The sequence below is a fragment of the Numida meleagris genome, chromosome 1, assembly GCF_002078875.1.
Source record: "Numida meleagris isolate 19003 breed g44 Domestic line chromosome 1, NumMel1.0, whole genome shotgun sequence".
NCBI classification, from domain to species: Eukaryota; Metazoa; Chordata; class Aves; order Galliformes; family Numididae; genus Numida; species Numida meleagris.
Window position 1 is genome coordinate 132,986,104 of NC_034409.1, and position 21,663 is coordinate 133,007,766.

Sequence of the window (21,663 nt, forward strand, 5' to 3'; positions counted from 1 at the left end):
GCAACAGCTGTTGCCTTTGCAGAATCAGCTTGTGTTTGAAAAAGACAAGCCTATCAACCAAATATACCCAGGTTTTAGAAAGAAATTCTTTACTGTGCGGGTGGTGAGACACTGGCACAGGTTGCCCACTGAGGTTGTGGATGCCCTCTCCCTGGAAGCATTCAAGGCCAGGCTGGATGAGGCTTTGAGCAACCTGGTGTAGAGGGAGGTGTCCCTGCCTATAGCAGGGAGGACAGAACTAGTGATCTTAAAAGGTCCCTTCCAACCCAAACTATTCTGTGATTCTATGATAGCTCAAGTATTTTCATTTTCTATCCTTATGAGGAGTTAGTAAATACTATATGTCAGTTCCAGCAGAAAGCTAAGTTACAGAGAAAGGCATCTTACCCAAAATAAAGTGAATTCTATAAAGATCAGATTTCTGAAGAAGGCTGCGTAGTTTCAACAGCAGTTCAATTGTTTCCACACAGTTATCTGTGGTCCCAGATTTTAGCTGAAGTATTGCCTCCAAATACAAGGCAGCTAAATGAGTATGGTACTTTTCTTTCTGCAGATGAAAAGAACAACATTAGCTCAAGTTTACAAAGACAATCCCTTCTCTCCACCAATAACATTTTGACGAACATTTACGTAGTTCTATAAAGATGTTTAAGTTCATTCATTTAATTCAAATTATTCAAAAGTCTTAAGTTCATGCAAATAGTCAACTTATTCAGACCAGCTTCACAAGATAGGATATGGTATACCTACAGCTATGTGTTTTCCCTCTCACCAGAGCAGATATTTCTGAAAAATTGATTACTTCTTATTTGTAAGCTCATCTTTACCTTAAATAATGGAATTAAATAGGGTTTTTTTGGTACAAAAATTATTCCCTTTCAGAAGTCCTATCAATGCATTAAAACAGATCTCTCCCCTTTGAGTACAAGTATGTTCTACATTGTCTTCTCCTCTTGTTTCTCTAGTAAAAGAGTAATTTTGACCTAACACAGTTTTCTCTATATTTAAGTATGTTCTTTTAACTTTTCTATTTCTGCAATAAAATCTACGAAAGCCAGACGTAGGTAAGTGTTACTCTTTATTTCACGGTCATCAGTACAAGCTGATGATTTGACTACTGTTTGAAACATCCTCACTACAGCAGTTGGAATAACCAAGAACTTTCTGAAGAACAAATACATATATAACACAGCATTTATTAACAGGTAGAGTAGATTTATTTACAAATTATTTTTGCTAGAGATATTCTACAAAACTAACTTAAAAGTTTATTTGAAATCATGAATGACATCAGAAATTTGACTATCTGAAACTGCAGCAGAGAAAAACCATTGCTCTAGCATGTATATTTTAGAAACGTAAATTCATTAACTGGTCTCTTGAATTTCTTCAATGTTCATTTCATTATTTGCGGACTAAAGCAATTTTGTCTGTGTCTAAGATGTCTCATATCCAAGTACCATAACATTTTCTTGCTTGAGAAAGAGAGTACCCTGTCTATACTGTCACTTCTGACTAGTGAACACATTTTTTTGGCCATTCAACATTTAGGGATGCTTGGCATTTTAGAGTTAGAAGTGCATGCTTTAGTTCTATCAGTTCTGAAGATTTCTCTGGAAGGACAGAATAAAATGTATCTATATATCTACAGCACAGTAAGTTTGGATGTTTGAAACAAATGGCACTCATCAGGAAAAAATGTGGTTTCCAGCAATTGATGTGCAGCCAATTCTGACAGATTGAACACATTCTTGTTTCACCCTCCCCTGTGCACTTTGTAGGGGGTTCAAAGTTTTATGTGTTAACAGCTCTTTCAGGACACACAGTTTAGTCTAAATGAATGCCATACTAAGTAGTAGCAAACACACCAAGGACATTTTCATCTAAATATCCTAAAATCACTGTTTGTGGAGTGGGCCTCACCAGTGAGGCAGAAAAGCATGCGATAATCAAATGCAAAGATAAGCAATTGTCTTGCCATTGTGAGAGTTGAAAAGCTGAAAGAAACCCAGAATGTAGATCACAGCTTCCTATCTCCTAGTCTAATCGTAAAACACACAGAGTAGAGAAGGCTTAGAATCCAAAAGCCTTCAAATTATGCTCATTTCTTCTAGATTTTGGCTTGTTTCAGAGTTGCTCATCACACATAAAGGATTTAGAGGGCAGACCATGTTAGATATTCCTGTAAGACTCACCTCTATTTTTCTTTCCAGTACGAGATGTTCTAGGTACTTAATACGCGCTTTAGGATATTTGTTAAGGCAATTGATGATATCATCTGGATTAATGTTTTTCTCTTGTTCTTCCAAAGGTCTTTTAGTAAAAATCTGTACTCCAACCTAGAAATAGATAACTGCATTTAGGAACTCAATGGCAACCATTTTATTATCGTTTAAATATTTAATTAATAGCACTGTCAGATCAGTTGGCACATTATTCAGAAGACAAACAATGCAAAACTTCCCCTCGTACCGCTAAGATTACGCTTTGTGCTTAATGTGATCATACCCACTCCTATCTCCCTCACCTCAATCAGCAGTCTACACACTGCCATGCTTATAAACCTTTTGTTGAGTACACTCTACACAAGCTACAAGAAGCACTGAAGAAGACAAGAGCTTCAAATTAATACCGATGAGGTAGTGACAAATTCTAACAGTACAGGCTGATATAGCATAAAGCAAGTCTCTTCACAGCACACTAACAAGAGACTACAAAATTGCATTTTTACTTCTACTGGAATAAGTTTTATTGCTGTTGTTTTTAAGCAATGAGATGTTGTATTGAATGAACGCTGTTTATTCCACGGCCTAGTGTAAACAGCACTCACTCTTCACTGGAATTTGTTTATAAGCAAAAGCAGCAGCAACTGACCTTTTAAATCAGCTTTTATTTTTTTTTTTTTTAAAGAAAGATGTGAAAATTATCTTAGAAATGCGAAGAAAACAAGTACATCAATCACAAACCTCTTCATTTTTTTGTAGAACCCATTCGGAGTATTTCCACACCAGATCCTGGTCTGAGCAAAACGTAAGGAAGTCTACTACATATTCATACAGATCTGAACGTGTAGAGTCTTCGATGTCTCCATCAACTATTTGCACCCATAACTGCCAAAAAACCCAAAGATTTTTATTTAAACATTCTTATGACTCAAAAAGTATGCAAGCTGTAACAACACTTCACATCAGCCATTGGTATTTGTGCCATTAGAAAGAGCTTCTACAAACACTAATTGTAAGGGACCTCATTGGTTACTAAATTCATACTTCCTCTCCATCACAGACTTTTCTTGTACCTGCCAGATTCAACTAATTCAGTCCCCATAATGCGTCGGTTTTCACCATCTGAGAACGAGGAGGGGAAAAATGGGTAGGATTTTATAATGATTTACAGTTGATACTAAAAGCTTTATGCTAACCTGAAGTGCTGCAGCGTCTTGACCATTGTAGTGATACAAGAGACCAAGGGCAAAATACCTGTATGAAAAGAGAAAACAGATTAAAATTGACAGATCTTTCCCATCAATTCCATTATGGTTTGATTAGCACAGAACATAACAAACAGCTGCTTACAGTGGGATTTCTAGGTGACATGCACGTGACCATGTCTACACCCAAAGGAGAGAAGCTTTCTCCTAAAAAAAGCATCCATGTCCCTCCTTTCCCTAATTAGAAGTTACAAACTCCAATTTAAATGGCTACAAATCATTTGTCAAATCAGAGATGATTCTCACGCTGTTCTCTGAATTTCTTGTACAGACCTCACGCAGCTCTAAATAATAAGCGTTCTGCCAACAGTTAATCATGTGCAATTAAAATCAAATGTATACGATGCTTTTATTTAAAAACTTTGCTTTACTATCAGAAGCATTTCTTCTTTACTGCTGCACAAAAATCAAGCTAGGTAAGGACAAGCTTCCCACAATACTATTACAGATTGTTTTTTGTGTACTGTAATACAAACGAAGCTCACGTTCTATAAACTGTTATCACAAGACTACGTTATGCACTTCACATTTGCAAAGGCTTGCCATGCAAAGCATACGTACCAAGAGCATTCAATAAAACACCTGCACTAAATCTGATCACGATTAAAGACTGCTCTTTACCACTTTATTTGCTACTACTGTACCACCCACTTTAAAGACTGACAAAATGAAATCAAAGGCTACCTATGACAGAAGCATTTTTATTTTTTTCCCAATTAATTCTTTATCCACTGGCATTTCCAAACTGAAGTCATTTTCAGTCATCCTAAACAGTGTCCCTTTTGCAAACCAGTGGGAGCACACTCAGTTCAAAATTCAAAAGCAAGCTATCTTTCCTTCTTTCCCCAAATAAGCAGCTATAATTTAAAAGCTCCTAGTTACTTATTAGCTTCTGCCTAAGATACAGCATGTTTTGAGGCATCTTTTCATTATGTCCTAGACATTCAGGTGTACTACTGCAGCTGCATCCATTCGATTCTCACACTATCACAAGGGCAAATAAAGTACTTTTTCCCTGCTGAGATCCATACCAATACTAGTTTTTGTGTTGGACACAGTTTCAGGGGGAAAACTCAGTATTTCTCTAGAAACATTTTCTTTACCTTTGATTGTCATTTAAGACCTTTCTCCCTGAATTTGGGGATTTTTACAAGTCAGGTCAAATTGTCTTTTGGACAGTAAGTCAGAAATACATCCCTCTAGAAGTCAACAGCTTATTAAGTCAAGCATTTTTCTTCCTGGTCTTAAGGGTGCTACACTCTAAAAATCCACTCACTTTTTGTGCTTTTCCAGCCAGGCAGCACTATCTGTTAAGAGACAAAAGTTCTCTGAAACCAGGAGATCCAGCAGGCTTTCATGATTTGCCTCTGCATATAACTTGAGTAAAGCTGTGTCAATGTCTTCCTTGTAGCCATTTGCAACCTCAGTGCTGCGGACTTCATTCAAGTAACTCATGAGGAATCGTTTGCATTTGATCATCTTCTCCTGGTCCCCTTGGGTCAGCTGGTTTAGGTCAGCATACTCATGCAGAGGAGGATGAGACCGTATAAATGAAGAGGAAGTAGGCAACAGGAAGGGGTAGAGAGAGATCAGCTCCCGGACATCAAGCTGGCCGCTTCTGCAATTACAGTGTCAAACTAGATGAAGCAAAAAGAAAGAAAAAGTATACATAGGCACAAAAAAATAACATTCTGGGAATGTGTGCACGTATGCTTAGAGGCAGGACACCAACAGGTCATCAGTTTCTGAAAGATATTGCCTTCTGCACCAGAGAAAGTATCATCAGAACAAATTTGGATTTTTTTTTCCCTTATATTTCTACACAGATTTGTTACTCTTTTTAATCTCCACTAGACTACTGAGAATTCAGAGACTGTCCAGTCTTTTGCTTTTGACATCTTACAGGTGTTTGGAGGCATACAGGGAGGAAAAAAAAAAAAAAAAAAAAAAAAAAATCGGCTGAACAGCTCCAGGGAAGTTCCTGGGACTGTCCTAGAATTCATCAATACATCATGATAGCTGACTGAGGCAAAAAACAAAAAAAAACAACAACAAAACTGAACCCTTTCAAGCAAGCCAAAAGGGCTATGCAAGAGTAGCAGATATTAACACAAGTATGTTACCCCATACAGTTTCTTTCTGTCACAGTGAAGAAACTCCTCAAGCAATGGGAAAGACAATTTTATGAAAGAAGAATAAAATCAGAATCTGCTCCATATATGGCAAATATCTCCCCGATTTTCACACTTAGAATGATACCTCCTCCTAGGCTTTGCTTTTGAAGAACGGCAAGAAATCAGGATTTATACTTTATTTCACTGTCAATTCATTATTCAGAATTCATCTTTAGAGACTAGCTTTCCTGGAAGGTGGAAGATACTGCTGTTGAAAAAACTGAAAATGAACTTAAAGTTTGCCAAAAGAAACCCTGTTTTCTTTTTTCCCCCGCAAATAAAAAGTTTTTATCTACCCCATGATCAGCAACCTCAGAAAGACTTTTCCATTCACAAAACTGATTAGAAAAAATTCTAAAAGGAAACTAGTCACAATCAAGGAACTAAATGGAGCAGGAACATTTTTTTCATTCCACAGGCAGTAACTGTAAAAGATCATGGAATTAATTAAAGAATGACTTAGGTTGGAAGGGACCCCACAGCCCACTCAGCCCCAACCCCTGCTGTGGGCAGGGCTGCCTCCACCAGCTCAGGCTGCCCAGGGCCCCATCCAACCTGGCCTTGAGTGCCTCCAGGGATGGGGCACCACAGCTTCTCTGGGCAGCCTGTGCCAGCACCTCACCACTCTCTCAGTAAAAACTTCTCCCTCATATCTAACATTAGTCACCCTTCTTTTAGTTTAAAACCATTCCCCCTTGTCCTATCACTATCTTTCCAAATAAAGATCTGGGCAATCTGCTCTTGGTGGTCTTGCTTGAGCAGGGACCTCCAGAGGTCCCTTCCAACCTCAACCATTCTGTTGTTCTGTGATTCTGTGAAGTGGGTTAATCCCTTATCTATTGTTCTGAAGTAATTAAAGTGCTGAAGACATGCCCCAAGTTGTTCACTTCTTGCCAAATAATCCCCAAACCATCCAGAACACATGAACTAGTAAGAAGCACCTCAGTGTTAACAACTATTTACTACTTTAAAAATACAGTTTAAGGATGTCCTGAGGCTACTGAATCTGTACCAGAACAGCAAAATTCTGGGAGAGAGCAGCAATAGCAAGAAATTTAAGAGCAGTAAGTAACCATCTTGTTCCAGAGCCTCGTGACTGCAAAGCATGGAAACAAACAGAAAATTGTAACAGAAAAATTTGAACATAGGAAGCCTTCCTACAGGAAGAGATTTGATTCACACGCAAAGCTTCTACTGCTTAGAAAGCTCCAACTCCAAACTAGAGAGGCCAGCCTCTAATAAAAGAAGCGTTCAGATCTACTGTGCAGATTCCTGCAGCTGAATTTTCCTTTTAATTCCTCTTTTCAAGTTTGCATTTGGTTTTGAAATTTTTAGATCCACATTATGATGACCTCACCCACTACAATGAATTCAGCAAATAGCCTGCTAAACATTGTTTGCTTTAACTGTGTGTAAATCCCCAATGATAACAACATGAAAAAGCACAATTTGTAAGTTATAGTGGATTATACGGTGCTAGCAATAACAGTCTGTCAAACCAAAAGAGTCCTACTGCGACAGCTCATTTTAAGGTTAATAGATTCAGCTAAAAAATAAAATCTCCCCTCCCTCTGTTTAGTTATTGGAGTTTAAATCCAGATACCACTTCCTTCCTTTTCTTCAACATTAGCCAGTTCTTGGAAGTATCAGGATAACCAAAAGGAACTTAGTAAGAAAGTATTCCTCATAAAGGTTTCAGCCTCTAAGAACTATGACATTAAGAATAAGATAACTATTTTGACAAGGTTAAACAAGGATTACTGAAACAAGAAAATGAGACTCAGTCCAATGCAATTATTTCCTGGCTAATCTATAACTCATAGATGTTTTCTGAGAAATGAGCCAATCTTGCTACAGATTTGGCCAGAAGCAGATCCACATCTCACGTCTTGAAGCTTCTGCTGCTACTGTTTCACTGCTAAGTCCAACTTTTCCTCAGACATGTATCAAGTGGCCTTCTGGCATTTTAAAATGAATTATTTCTGACTAACGCTAACTTGAAACACCTATAGAGCAATACATGGAGACAGGGAAGTGTTTGCATAGATTGTCATTATCTTTCCCATTTTTCCTACAAATATCAAAAAACTTAGAATGAACAAGATTATGCCCTGATACATACTGAGACACTCAGATATTACCTGGACTGTGTATGACGGCCGAGGCTGAAAAGAAATCAGAGACCCTGCATTCTGTAAGACTCACTTAAAAATTAATAGCTTATATGCTGATGGTGAGAAGTGATACTTATTCTTTTCTTCTCATACCAAAGACTTCATCATTTCATAAACAGCTGTTCTACTTTCAAGCTGCAACTTTCAGAGGAAGGGAACACCCCAGGATGCTGACTCAGCTTCAAAATTCACGCTTGGACAGCAAGTTTTCTCATGAAACACTTTCCACAAAGGAGCTTGCACAACACTGTTCACTGAAACTCACTTGTCAGACAAACTGCCAGCTGGATAGGTGCTGCATAACTGAACTTGGCTATTCCATCTCCCTTTCACCCACAAAGTGCTGGAGCTCTCTGCTTTTTCCCTTTTTCATTGGTTTTTCCCCAGTGAAACCCCTTTTTCATTGGTTTTAAAGACATTTAAACCACTGCTAGTAAGGTAGGACTCCCAGAATAGACTGCAGGAAATTACTGCCAGGAAGGGTGGGGTAAAGGAACAAAGGAGTTGAGGTTGAAGGGTCAAACCATAGTCAAGATAGCTGCACTGCTACAGAATCCTGGCAACCTAGCACACCTAGACAACCTCAAACTATTTTACCATAGCTGGCCACAGTAAAAAGAAGCCTATTGGAAATCCACACTGAAAAGTTTCATGGAAATTTTGTAAAGGATTCCTTACTTCATAGACCTTTTAATTCTGCTTCAGATACACAACCCAGTAATGAATTAGTCCAGTGTTTGGAAGATCACAAGGAGGAAGATTGTAAGTTGCTCACTATTGCCAGAAATTACAAGGTAATACAGACAGTGGTCCTGGCCAAACCAAATTGCTCATAAACACTGTTCAAACCTTCCTTGTCATTCTCCAATTTCTACTCCATGTACACTGCCCATTCACGTCTCATGTTTCCCATTACCCTGGTAAGCTGGAGGCAAAACAGAGAATTCTCTTTCTAGCAGTAACTTCTCCCAAAGCTTCACTTTCCTTGAAATATTTCCATTAACTCAAGAACAACTCTTTTTCCTATAACATAGAAGTCTACTACCTACATGCAATTAGATTACACAATTAAAGTAGCCTTAACACTACGGTATATTAGCATACAAAAAAAAAATCAGTTGCATTAACTCTTGAAATGCAAAGTTGTTTCAATCTAACTCTGCATCTTCCCCTTAGGAAACCATTTTATCCCATTTGAACTCAAATTTGCATCAAAAAATATTCAAGAGACCAAGTGTTTTTAAAGCCAATTACATTAACCCCTTATTTGAAGATAAATTACTAAATTTCTTGTCGCACAATTACCTGAAGAGCTCTTTTGCTTCAAGGAACTGAAGCTGTGCAAACTGTATAAAACCTGCTTGCTGCAGGATTCGTTTGTACATTACCTATAAAAGAGAAGGGGAAAAAACTATTATATTTCAAATGAGTTACTCATATGATGCTAGGCAGAGCTGTAACAAGTACATCATAAAAACACTGAACACATGACCTTCAACTGGAACCATTAAGTTGCATGCAAAAACAATATCACGATTTGAAATTGTATGTACCCAAATACACTCTGAATCTGCTGCCCAGACTGCGTTACTTTCACAGATGTGTGTAAACACAACACTATCCACAAAAATTTACTAAGAACAACGAATAGCAAGTTTAAGTTTTCTTATTCAAACATGGACTTATCTAACATCAGTCTGACCCGCCTCAAGTTTTTGTTCATGGTATTTAGAAATGTGAAGGCCAATGGTTATCTTTAAAGTTCTTGTGAATCACTAGGAAAAAAAAACAGAAAGACAAACTCAAGGGTCCCCGCTGAACACACACAACCAACTTTGACCATACTTCTCCTGCCACCTTGCTGGTGATTTTCATAGCCTCTTTCCCAGTTGATGACGGTATTTCTGATTTTCTGACAGATGTTGTTTTTGTTGTTGTTTGTAATCGATATGTTTAAAGCAGTTTATCAAATATAGAATTACATCGTGAAATGTACATAAAATATGGTTAAAAAGAAAAGCACAAGTAAAGCATAAGGAAAGCAATGTGTTACGGAGTGTCATTGTTAAGATCACGCCTAGACAGAAAGAGAGTTTACAAAAAAAAAAAAAATCCCTAGAAAAAGCACAAATCTGCTTTAAATACTAAAATGCTAAGTTTTGTAGTATCTTTTTTTAAAATCTGAATGGTGAATTGGTTACCACTGGATTAAATGTAGCTCAAATATTTCCAATGGCAAAAAGAGAATTACTGAGAGGAACCTGAACTGTGATTCGCAAAGCATCTACCATTTGAGACGGCACAAGTGTTTTGTGAACGCAGCTAGCCACTTCCATATGCTCTCAACTTCACCCTTCAACTTTACCATGAATATGCAGTTTTCTGATGTCAAGAAGAGTACAGGAATGCTGTTATTATGCAGACTTCTATTTTCAATGAGAACACCCAGAAGAATTGTAATACATTTATGAACACAATCCAGGCATATCTCAAGCAGGGTAGACTGAATTGTAATAACTGATTTTTCATCTCGATTAAAGACTGTGGATTTACCAAGAGAAAATCTTGGCTTAAGTCCACTTAGTTGGTGCATACTTTACTAGTGGATTATCCTAAGGAAATACTTAACCTTGATCTTCAGTAAACCATTACAAACTATTGATTTGTAGATTTGTGGGACTTCTCTTGCCTCCCAGTGTTAGAAATAGAAGGGTAAACAAAGGGACATGTTATACGGCACTTATTTTCAGACAAATGTAATACCAAAAGGGAATTTAATTAGAGAATTAAAACTACCTCAGATGATAATGCATATATAAAATAATCTTGAGATTTACAATTGTGTTATTATACCAATAAATTGAAATCTGTGAACTTATGAATACTTGTCTGGTAACGGCCTGAGGATGCAGATAGGTGCCGGCAAAGGATTTCAACCTGCATCTCACTGCAATCTCATACTTGCTAGGGAGGGCTAAAGGACAAACATTGATCAGACTGCTAGAGTAACCAAAATTAAAGTTAGGGTTTTGTTTGAAGCTCATTTTTAATTTTTCCAGTCTATGGACCACTAATATTTACACATTGGGAATTACAATATTACAGTTAAGTTTGCATTGATTTAACACATTGAGGATGCTGCCTTAATTGTATGGCTTACACTTTACAGCAATTTTCAAAAGAGCTCACGGACAGTTTAAGTATAGGCCTAAAAAATCAGCTATTACATCTAAACTGATTAAGTGGTATTCACTTTCATTTAAACACTGATGCATCTTCACGTATTCCTTTGTTACCCAATTTCAATGGACATCTCCAGGCAGACGCTTTCCCAACTTTTAAAAGATACACTAATAACGTATGGAGTATTGTGGTTGATTTTCAGCCAATAAGGTAAGCGCTACACATTAAAACGCCTCAAGATTATGGAAGCAACAGATCTGGAAAATACACCAATATCTCTCAGGGTTTTAAAAACAGGCTAGATCAACATGCCAACTACAAATTTATTTTTGTTATTTTTGTTTATTTTTGTTTATGATACAGAAGTGATCCTGAGTTCTTCCAGACCAGTTTGCCAGAACACTGTAATTGGCACATTTTAAAAAGGTACTAAGTTACAGTCTGTCAAAATTCAATGCATTATTTATTCCCTCAACATTTCTGAAGAACAACTACAGGACTTGAAGTGCCTTAGGCAAATTCTATACTGTTGACTGAATTCACATTAAAAAAATAGCAAGAAAAGAAGTTTAGCTACAGAAACATGAATAAAGATTTTTATTAATTCATATTTGAAAAAATACTTGTAAACAAAGCTGACTGCTGAAGCCACATTAGCTATAGCAAAGCCTTAATTCTACCAGCAGCTAGAAAAAGCCTTTCTAGGATTATCAGAATTCCCAACAAGATTGTCAAAAAGATTCTTTCTAGAAAGTTACTTCAGTTTTCGTCAGGTTTGTGTGCAATTAACAAGTTTTTTGAAACTAGAGAGAAATGAGAGGCAAAAAAAGAGATACCTATGCAAGAGGTGTGTCAATCTAACCAAGGTCTTCACTACCATCAACCATGATTTCTGCAAACTTCAGCTGTCCTGAAAAATTAATAAGTAGTGTTCAGTCATTTCATGGTAGCATGGTAGAAAGGCCTTGCCATTCTTCCACCAAAAATGATATCCAGCAAAGCTGTCTCCCTTGCACCTCTCTTGCTTAGCAGTTTTTACTTAATGATAATCCTTGATGCTTAAAGACATTTTCATGTAATAACAGAGAAATTTGCAGTCTGCAGAGCTATGTGTTAAATAATATGTTAGAGCTACTATGCAGGACCTTCTTCCCATAAACTAAACATTGGTTGTAGAAACAATTCTGAGAATGCAGTGATTCACTGTTTCAACCCCACTATCATTCTGCATTATTGGCATATATATAAATACATTTATGTAGATATAAATAGAGGGAGTGTGCAAATGTGTATGCATGCGACAACAACGCAGTATTGAATTGCAGAAAAAACCCTATGTCCTCAAGAACTCCCTTGACTGAGTTCAAGTCACATATGCAATGGCAAAAGCCATTCCAAACTGGGGAAGATAAAACAGCTTACTGAAAATGAAGGCAGTATACTAAGTGTATCAAACAATTGCAATCACCCTTCCATATAGATAAATTATAGCTGCTGGATCGAGCATCTTAATTCAATACCTTCGTCTTCCTACTCCTACTAGTATAAAAAGGTGAATTAAGACCTTGAATGTGTCAGCTATACAAGAATCAGTAAAGGCTGCAAAATAGATACCTGAAGATATTTATTAGATAGGAGTTAGTTGGGAGAGATTATGTGACCAATTAAAGAATGCCCAAGAAATGATGCAAGAGATGCATGTGAGGCATGTAATTTGGATGTACTCTATCAGGCTTATATTACGGGAGACTACAGTAAAGGAAAGACTGATCTGTTTGTACCAAAACTGTAATGACAGCATTAATTATCAGAGGCACATTAGAAAGCAAGCTCAACACATTACATTTCCAGCTACTGATGCATTCTGAAAAATTGGACTAGCATGTCAACAAGGAATTCAAGTGTAATCATTTTAACAAGTCACTGGGAGACTTCATCAATTTAAGCCAGCTAACATCAGTCTGCAGTTAGAACTCAAAACTTCAACAGGTTTTGCTTACATGTAAATTTTCTGCTTTTCAGACATAGCATTGACCCAAGGTAACTGAATACCCTTGAAAACACAAAGTCAGAACTTAATAATATTCTTGGAAACAGTCATTTGGGGAAGCAAGACCTACATATAAGTGTACATAAGGCACTTGTAAACAGAAGGCGACATACCTCAAGGTAAAAAAAACCAAACAAAAACAAACCCTAAAAGTAAGAAAACTTCAGAGGAATTAATCATGAATTTTATACAGTGAATTGCAGCTAAATCTGTGGAAAAAACATTAAGACGTCTCCCAGACTAAATCCTCATAAACCAGAAATACTTGAAAAATTAGAGGTCGTAATACATAGAAGACATTTTAATCATGCATCCTGTCCTCAGAGCAGGATTTTTGTTTGCCTCTTCAGATTCCAAGGGAAAAGTTAGGCATAAAAACAAACTGCAAACTGAATTCGGAATTTGCAGAGATACTTTCCAATACTTAGCTATTTTTCAAGTACTCCCATATAGCTGTACCTTACTAAAAGGAGGGAAACACTTTTCTGCCAACATTTTTTACATCCAGTGATCTCCCAGCTACTCATTCTACAGAGGAATTAAGGATCCCAGTGAAAGCTCTTAAAATTTTCATTTCATTTAATGATTTCTTCCCAAGAGCACTGAACAAAATTTACATGTTATGATATGAACAAAATTACAAAGTTCTTAAAATCAAAATATTTACTTCCTGATAGACTAAATTCATTTGGGTCCACTGTGGTTTTAAAATTCCCACAGTCAGGTACCAAAATTTCAATGTATTCTAAGCAATCTGAAAGTAATGCAACAGATGTCATTTTGATGGCAGTGAAATACTCCAAAGTATCTAGAAAAAAGAAAAAAATATTAATTTCAGCTCTGCACATAGATTTCATGCAGATTACGGATCAAAAGGGAAGAAACCATCATTCATTCATTCACATACTTGGTGAATAGTTTCAAGTTCACTTCCTAAAATACTGCTCCAGAATAAACTGATTATTTCTTTATATTACAAGAGATTTCATGTCATTTTATCCAAGTTTCAGACTCCAAATCAGAGATAGGAGTAAATTCAGAAGCATATGTATTATAATATAAACTGGAGGGAGAAAGAAATGAGTACAAGCCTCTAACACTAATCAAAGACCTACTGAGACACTTTTTTTTTTTTTTTTTTTACTCCACTGAAATCTTAACCATTTTGTTACACACCAGTGCAAGTCTGGAACTGGGATGTGTTTGTTATAGATTTCCTACCACAGTATTTAAAGTTGTAATACTATGGAGTTTAAGGCAGAGTGGTAATGTCTGATAAAAAAAGTCAAACTTAAAAATTCTGAATGGAAATAAAGTATACTTTCTTTAAACAGCAATAATATCTAACAACTGAACATAGAGCTACAGTAAGCACTGCAATGTTTCTTTTCCCCTATCACTAGTTTGCTGGTTTTAAGTTACGAACAAGGGGAAAAAAGAATACCAAAAACCAGCAGAACAGCAACACTCAGCACTGCAAATGTCACAGCTGTTAACAACACTAATCAATTCAGTGGCAAGTTTGTTTCTTCAGGCCAAAAATAATACAAGGTATTAGCAGATTTCTCTTCAACGCAAATTCATCTCCCATCCTGCCCAGTCATTTGACCACTGGCATAAACGGTCCCACTGTAAATTCACATTTGCATGAAAATCAAGTAAGGACAGACCTGAAATTTCTCTTTTGGAATATTCCTTCGAGCTCCTTTTGCTAGAACAAGGGCTTCTTCCACTCTGTGGCTAGCTAGAAGATCCTGAATCTGCTTTTCCAAAGGCAGTGGTACCAAGATATACACACCCTTATTAGTTGCAACAATCACTTTTCCTGGAGAAAGCAAACAGACACTGAGTTTACACTCTTTTTAGAGAAAAACAACAGTATTTCAGAAATAAGCTTTAATATTTACGATACGAGAACCTAAGTTTTAAAACTTTAACCCTGTTTATCTTTGTTGGTACTGTATTCCCCAGATAGCACAGTTTACCTGTAAACTGCCCTCAAATCTAATAAACTTACTTATTTATAGCAGATTTCGTCCCACTCTGAGTAAATGAAACTGATTATCTTTCCCTTATGTTGAACTAAGTCATACAGTTCATCACTTTAAAATTAGATTCAAGAGAACAGACTTAACTGCCAGCCTATTTTCCCCAGGCTTGCTTTAGGAAATTGTACAGCTGTACACCAGAAGTGACAAGGAACATACAGTTCGCAGTACTAGAGTTTGTAGCTCTCTTGGGAAAAGAAGAAAAACAAAACAAGTATGAAATATATTGCACAGCTAGTCTCTAATTGAAGGCTAGATCATTAAAAAGATGTGTATTTCTGTTTTCCAACTTGTTATGAAATACCTATTTCTGAAGCTTTAACAGATGTTTTAGATAGGCATCCAAAAGAACAATTTTAAGATATAAAAACTTTGCCAGGAGAACCAGGGGACACCTATCTGTAGCCCACAATTATTGACTCATAACATCAAGTTAATTTCTTTTAAAGGAACAGTATTAAGTTACAAGAAAAAACCCTAGGCCCATACACTGCTATCCAACAACTAACTTGATGATTTTAGCACATTCAACATATTGTTAGAAGCACTGAATTCTGCATGACAATTTTTTCTTATCACAGGCTGCAGGAACCTAATGACAAAAATATTTGTTACGACGAAGTTACAATAGTTAACATGCTTGCTAGATATTTGTTTAAAAAACAAACAAAAAAAAAACACAAAAAAACCCCAACAAATGAAGTGACTGTGCTCACAGTGGTGACTGTTCCAGAATTACTGGTGCAAAAAAAAAAAAAAAGTGTTCTTTAATACCTTCAAAGTCCTGTAGAATATGACCTTCTTTAAATGGCAGGGTTTGCTTTTGCTGCTGGTCCAGCATGCTGTGCACAGTAATGAACTCCTCATCCAGAGCAACCACATAGGGAAAGCACAAAGCTGCTCCAATCACGTTCTCTGACCAGTGCACAGGAGCACGCTGTGAAATGCCATCTACAGTTGCAAACATGCCTACAAAAAGAAAGAAGCCTGAGGCTCACACTAACAGAAGAGCATTTCCTCCCACCAATATTGAAACCAAGGTATAGAAATAGCAGGTCTCAGAAGAACAGATGGGATCAGATGGCACAGTGGCAGTGCATCACACCTCCCTGGATCTTACAAACCTAGTAGTTTGTCCAGTTCAAAATTTTTCTTTATCCAGCACCCACAGAAACAAATACCACGAAGAATGAAAAAGGAAATATTAAACTACCGATATATAACCCAATTATTTTTTAGAAGCATCTTTAACAATTATGACATGTTGTTCAGATTCATCCCAAACCGTAAATATTTAGTGAGATTGAATAATCAAACAAAATTGTCTTAGTAAGAGCTGCAGCTCTGCACAGCCTGACCTATCCCGCAGTGGAGGCATATTTGGTCCTTGCAGCATCATATGCCCAAAGAGGATGCCAGTCCATACGCTGTTCTTCACTTTGCCACAGCAAAATTTTCACAGAACGAAATTAGAGTTCCTTCAGAAGAGTCAATTCCTGAAAGGAGTCTGTTTTCAAACCACTTCAAAAAAAAATATTCAGAAACAAACAAGCGTATGTTTACACAAGCCAAGCACAGATTAAAAACTTCTTTAAGATCCCAATGATACCTACACTGTCTTATCAAATTAATGATATTAAATACAGTTCCTCCAGTTCATCTGTGTTTTTCCTGCTACTATCTTTCTTCCTATCTATTCTGTTCTTCCTCCTAGTTGCTTAAAAGTACGACTTGCTTCTGGATCGTAAGCCTTTGCTTCTATTTCTTGTACTTAGTATTCTCTAATTCTGCTTCCTGAAACTTTTCTACTATTAACTGAAGGAAAATTCCAGTCTAGACTTGCAAATGCTGTTCAATAATTCTTTGACAACTGAACATAATGTAAATTTCTGTTTTAAACATGAGTGCGTAGCACTTAAAATCAGAATTCTCATTCCACTAGAACGACATGCCTATGAATATTGTTCTTTGGCAGGAATGAGCCACTTGGCAGCTGGCAGAATGAGCCTGAGCTCTAAAGGATAGAGGAGATTAAAAGATTACGTTATTCAATTTACAAAAGCTCTTCCAAACAGGGGATAATGAGGCAAGGGTGAGGTAAGGGTGGCTGGGTAGCAGTGCCATATTGAAGGGAAACAAACAAAAACCTAATACCTCTCCCTCCCCGACTCAAGAAAAAGTGAATAAAACAGATGGTTGTGGATTTTCACAGAGCTATGGTGTAGCAACTAAGTTTCTGGATCCTTTAAAGCAGCTTTGAAATTATCAACACGTTCCTTTGACTAAGGGTGCTGCACAGTCATGATTTCACATCCAACTATTAGCAAATGTTATTTACTTTTACACTATAATGATCACTTTTTCAAACAGTACATTGCAAAAAGTACTGCTTTGCCACAATATACTATCCAAATTGACCTTGATATTCTTACGGTTTGGAAGCAAAATTGTAGGCAAGGCTGACTGCACTACTCAGTTTTGATGCCTTCCAGTTGCGACTCTTTGCTACTCTGTACTACAATTCCATTTCTAAAGGTGGGAGAAAAATTCAGTAACAAAGTCAGGAATAGTTATATTTGAAATATAAATCGTTAAAATTTTGTATTTCTTTGATAATATTAGAAAACTTTTCTCATTACTATTATTTTTAAATCACAGAGCTCTTTTAATTGGTCATCAAAAAAATCTTTAAGGAAAAGACAAGCAGAGCAATGCACAGTACTTTTCCAACTCAATATCTGTCTGCATCCCTCAACTCTCAATAGCTGAGGCCTCTGAGGTAGAACAACGTCATTTCTAGACTTCATCAAACTTTCACCTAGGGATACCATAGCAACAGTAGGAAGGTCATGGTTTCCGGTTAAGTATGGAAATGTGCTTTATGATAGAGATAAAATCATGGATTGAATTCATATTAGAAATGCATATGCTATCCAAAAGTTGCAAAAGAGACTCAAAACACAGCAATACTATTCTCAGCACTAAGAAATCTACAAATCTGTAGAACCACAAAAGTTTAAGGACAACCAGAGGACATCTAGTCCAACCCTCTACACTCAAAGGACCAACTTAGATAAAGTTACTCAGAGCTTTGTCTGATGGACTCCGTAGGTTTTTTCTGTTTGTTTTAAAAAAAGTTTTAGTGAAAATATCTGGAAGAAAGTGCAGTAGGAAAAACACTGTCATTTACTTTCCTTTTTTAAACAACATGAAAACTTTTGGTTATCATAATAGCTGACAGCACAAGGAATACCACAAGTGGGTGAAAACAGAAAGGGAACATGTTGGTTACTGTTGACTACTACGCTTTATGCGGTATCACCAACTGCGAGAAAATTAATTGCATAACCTTTTATGAATCATTCTGCCTAGCACACATGCTTGTTGCAAGTTATAGGGTGCAGCCATCCATTTGTAGGCTACTCAGTCACCATGCAACTGTTCAAACCATGCACCACTGAGAAGAGTTTATGCTGGAAAAAGAATTAACTAAAATTAATTATTTAAAATTTATATAATCATTGAAGTTGAATAGTAGAAATTGGAAAGGAACCTCCCCACTAACGCAGGTTCAACTCAGTTGCTCAAAACCTAATCCAGTCAGGTTTTAGGTGTCTTTGAGAATGGACTCACACCCTTTTCAGGTTCCGTACTTTGACCACCATCATAATGAAGTTTTTTCTTAAATTTTGATACGACCTATGCAAGTTCTCTCTTCTTCAGACTGAACAGACCTAAGGCTGCCCAGCCTCTCCTCATACAAACTGCAGCAATCGTCTCTGTATGAGCCACTCCTCTCACTTGTGTATCACATAGAAGCCTGCTGTAGGTGCAATGCGTACCACTATCCGTGTCATTAATATCAGTAATGTCCTCACTATTGGCCCACCAGTGGGCCATAGTACATGTCTAGCAACTGAACCGAAGCTGGGATTTGTGTGCTGCTGACTGCAACCCTTTGAGCCAAGGTTTCAATCTGTCTCACTATCTAGCTTGTTCTTCATCTGTTTGTCTGTAAGAACGTTATGAGAGGTAGCATCAAAAGCCCTGCTGAAGTCCACATTACTTCTCTCCCCTCATCCACTAAGAGTGCCAGGCTGGTCAGACAATTCTCCTTTTGTAAATCCATGTTGATTAATCCCAATAACATTCCTGCCCTTCACATTTGGAAACATGTGAAAACATCTTCCAGAAAGATTTTCTTCATCACATTTCCAGCACCAAGATAAGGTTGACCAGCCTGAAGCTCCCCAGATCCTCCCTGCTGCTCATTTTGAAGACAAGAGCGAAGACATCTGTTTTCTTCCAGTCCCGATGACTCTTTGCTGATCACCACAATATTTTTTAAGATAAAGAAAGAGTGGCTTCATAATTACATCAACCACTACCCTTCAAGCACTCTTAGGTGCATACCTATCAGGTTTCATGGGTCCAAAGCCTGATCTTTCCCTCCTGAGGGCAGGTCTTTGTTGCTCCAGATTTTCCTGTTGAGGCTGAAGATTCCTGAAGGAAGGTCATACCAGTAACAAATTAAGTGAAGAACACATTAAACACCTCAGACTTTTCCTTTTCTATGTCCTTTGGCATGTGGTTCCTTGCCCCATTCAGTGTCGAGCACACATTTTCCCTAGCCTTCCTTTCCTGTAAACATACTCATGGAAGCTCTTTTTGTTGCCCTATATGGTGTCAACCAGATTCAATGCCGAATGGACTTTGGCTTGCACAGTATATCTACATCACAGATATGGATGATGTCTCCATATTTCTCCCAGGTCACCTGTCCCTGCTGCCACTTCTCGTGGGACCATATCAAAGGCCTTGCAGAAGTCTAGGTAGATGACATCAGTTGCTTCTCCTTTGTCTACTGATGCCACCACTCCATCGCAGAAAGACACCTCATTGGTTAGGCACGATCTGCCCTTGGTGAAGCTGTGCTGGCTGTCACAGATCACAGAATCATATAATCATAGAATCCTTTGAGTTGGAAGAGACCTTTAAAGGTCATCCAGTCCAACTCGCCCACAATGAACAGGGACACACACAGCTAGATAATGCTGCCCAGTGTCTGACCCAGCCTCACCCTAAAATGTGTCAAAACCTCTGATATTCCAGGGGTAGTCACACTAACTGGTGCTAGGAATGTGTACTATGTGCCAATATGTAAGAACTGTTTGTTGAAAATTATTAAATAAAGCCCATGCTGCAGAAAATCTGATTAGAAGCACAGAACAACAGCTTCATGAAATGAAAAGCAGAGTTTTACCAAGCAGAGTTTCATATGCAATCAGAAAGAACTGATTTTCAATTCTGTATGTATTAATTACTGGACAGAATGAAGATGCACAAAAAAAAAATATCAAGTTCCCACTACTTTCCAAAGAATGAACTATACACTAGCTGCAAGTAGAACAGAAGTACTGAATAGTTAAGTTTATAGAACAACTATGAATAACTCTTCCTCTTTGCTTTAACGCTACATTAAAGAAACTCAGATATTTTACTTCATGACAATGATTTCAAGCAGTTGCTTGTTGCCAATTCTTAATTTCTGTCCTAACTCAAAATCAAGTTAACCTAGTATACAAATGTCACCTTAAACCCTATAAACCCAAATATAGTAATGTAGAATACTACCACCTCAGTAACAAGAGTCTGAATTTAACATAGATGCACTACCAAGCGCCAAAGGAATGTGCCTTAATTGATAAGATGTACAAAAGCGAATCAAAATTGGCACTTAAGATTTATATCAAGCCTTTCCAAGTCCATTCACTTTACAGCAGCTGCTTACCTCAAATGCTAAGATATACAACGTTTGTATTATGAAGTTGCTCAACTATTTTCCCTACTTCAAAAAAGGCTAAGTTCACCAAGAATTCTACTGATGAAGAACAGCTAGGTGAATAACACTGTACAGAACTACAGCAGGAGTAGAATGGGGAACAGATGATTAGAAAAGATCAGAAGCTGAGTTTGGCAAGGAAAAACTGTATGATCTATATAGTAGCAAGCCGTCTTACTAAGTCCAAGCTTAAAATTTGCCTGTACTATGGGGAAAAAACAAAGCTTAAAGTATGCCTAGATAAGCAGATTTGCTTAGGATATCACATATCTGATATTTTCACCACAGGACAATCTACTTAAACAGGAACAGCGGTTTCTATAAGGGCTTTATTGTACAGTCCTCTTCTAGAAAAACAGATGAAAGTAAAAATTTAATTAAATACAATTCTTTCCTTTTTTTTTTTTATAACATATCCACTCCCCTAAAAATAAAGTAGCAGATAGATAAAACCAAAGCAGTTGAACAGAATCTGGTTTCGCTCATAAAAAAAATTGAAAGGAGATCTCCTTGTAAACATGCCAAAAAGGAACACTTCCAGACAGTCAATTCACAAATTTTAACTTTCACAGCACTATTAAATTTGTTAATGTCCATACATTTATGTTGACATCTAAAGCAACGAATAGTTCTAATATAGACTGTACAACCAATATAGCTTAGAAAAGTCTCAAGTCTGAAAAAACAAGCACCTCTCAGAAC

At 37.1% G+C, this 21,663-nt stretch overlaps 1 protein-coding gene across 2 annotated transcripts in view; it reads right to left on the reverse strand.

Annotated features, from left to right (window-relative positions):
• The window catches only part of TGFBRAP1 (transforming growth factor beta receptor associated protein 1), a 33,714-nt gene that overhangs the window by 7,010 nt on the left and 5,041 nt on the right, over window positions 1-21,663 (reverse strand). For both annotated transcript variants that reach the window (XM_021413970.1, XM_021413962.1), the window contains exons 3-10: window positions 15,894-16,088; window positions 14,742-14,896; window positions 9,144-9,226; window positions 4,767-5,108; window positions 3,422-3,479; window positions 2,967-3,110; window positions 2,196-2,339; window positions 388-547 (exon numbers count right to left, since the gene is read on the reverse strand). In XM_021413970.1, coding sequence (XP_021269645.1) covers window positions 388-547; window positions 2,196-2,339; window positions 2,967-3,110; window positions 3,422-3,479; window positions 4,767-5,108; window positions 9,144-9,226; window positions 14,742-14,896; window positions 15,894-16,088 — 1,281 coding nt within the window. The remainder of the gene's footprint in view (window positions 1-387; window positions 548-2,195; window positions 2,340-2,966; window positions 3,111-3,421; window positions 3,480-4,766; window positions 5,109-9,143; window positions 9,227-14,741; window positions 14,897-15,893; window positions 16,089-21,663) is intronic.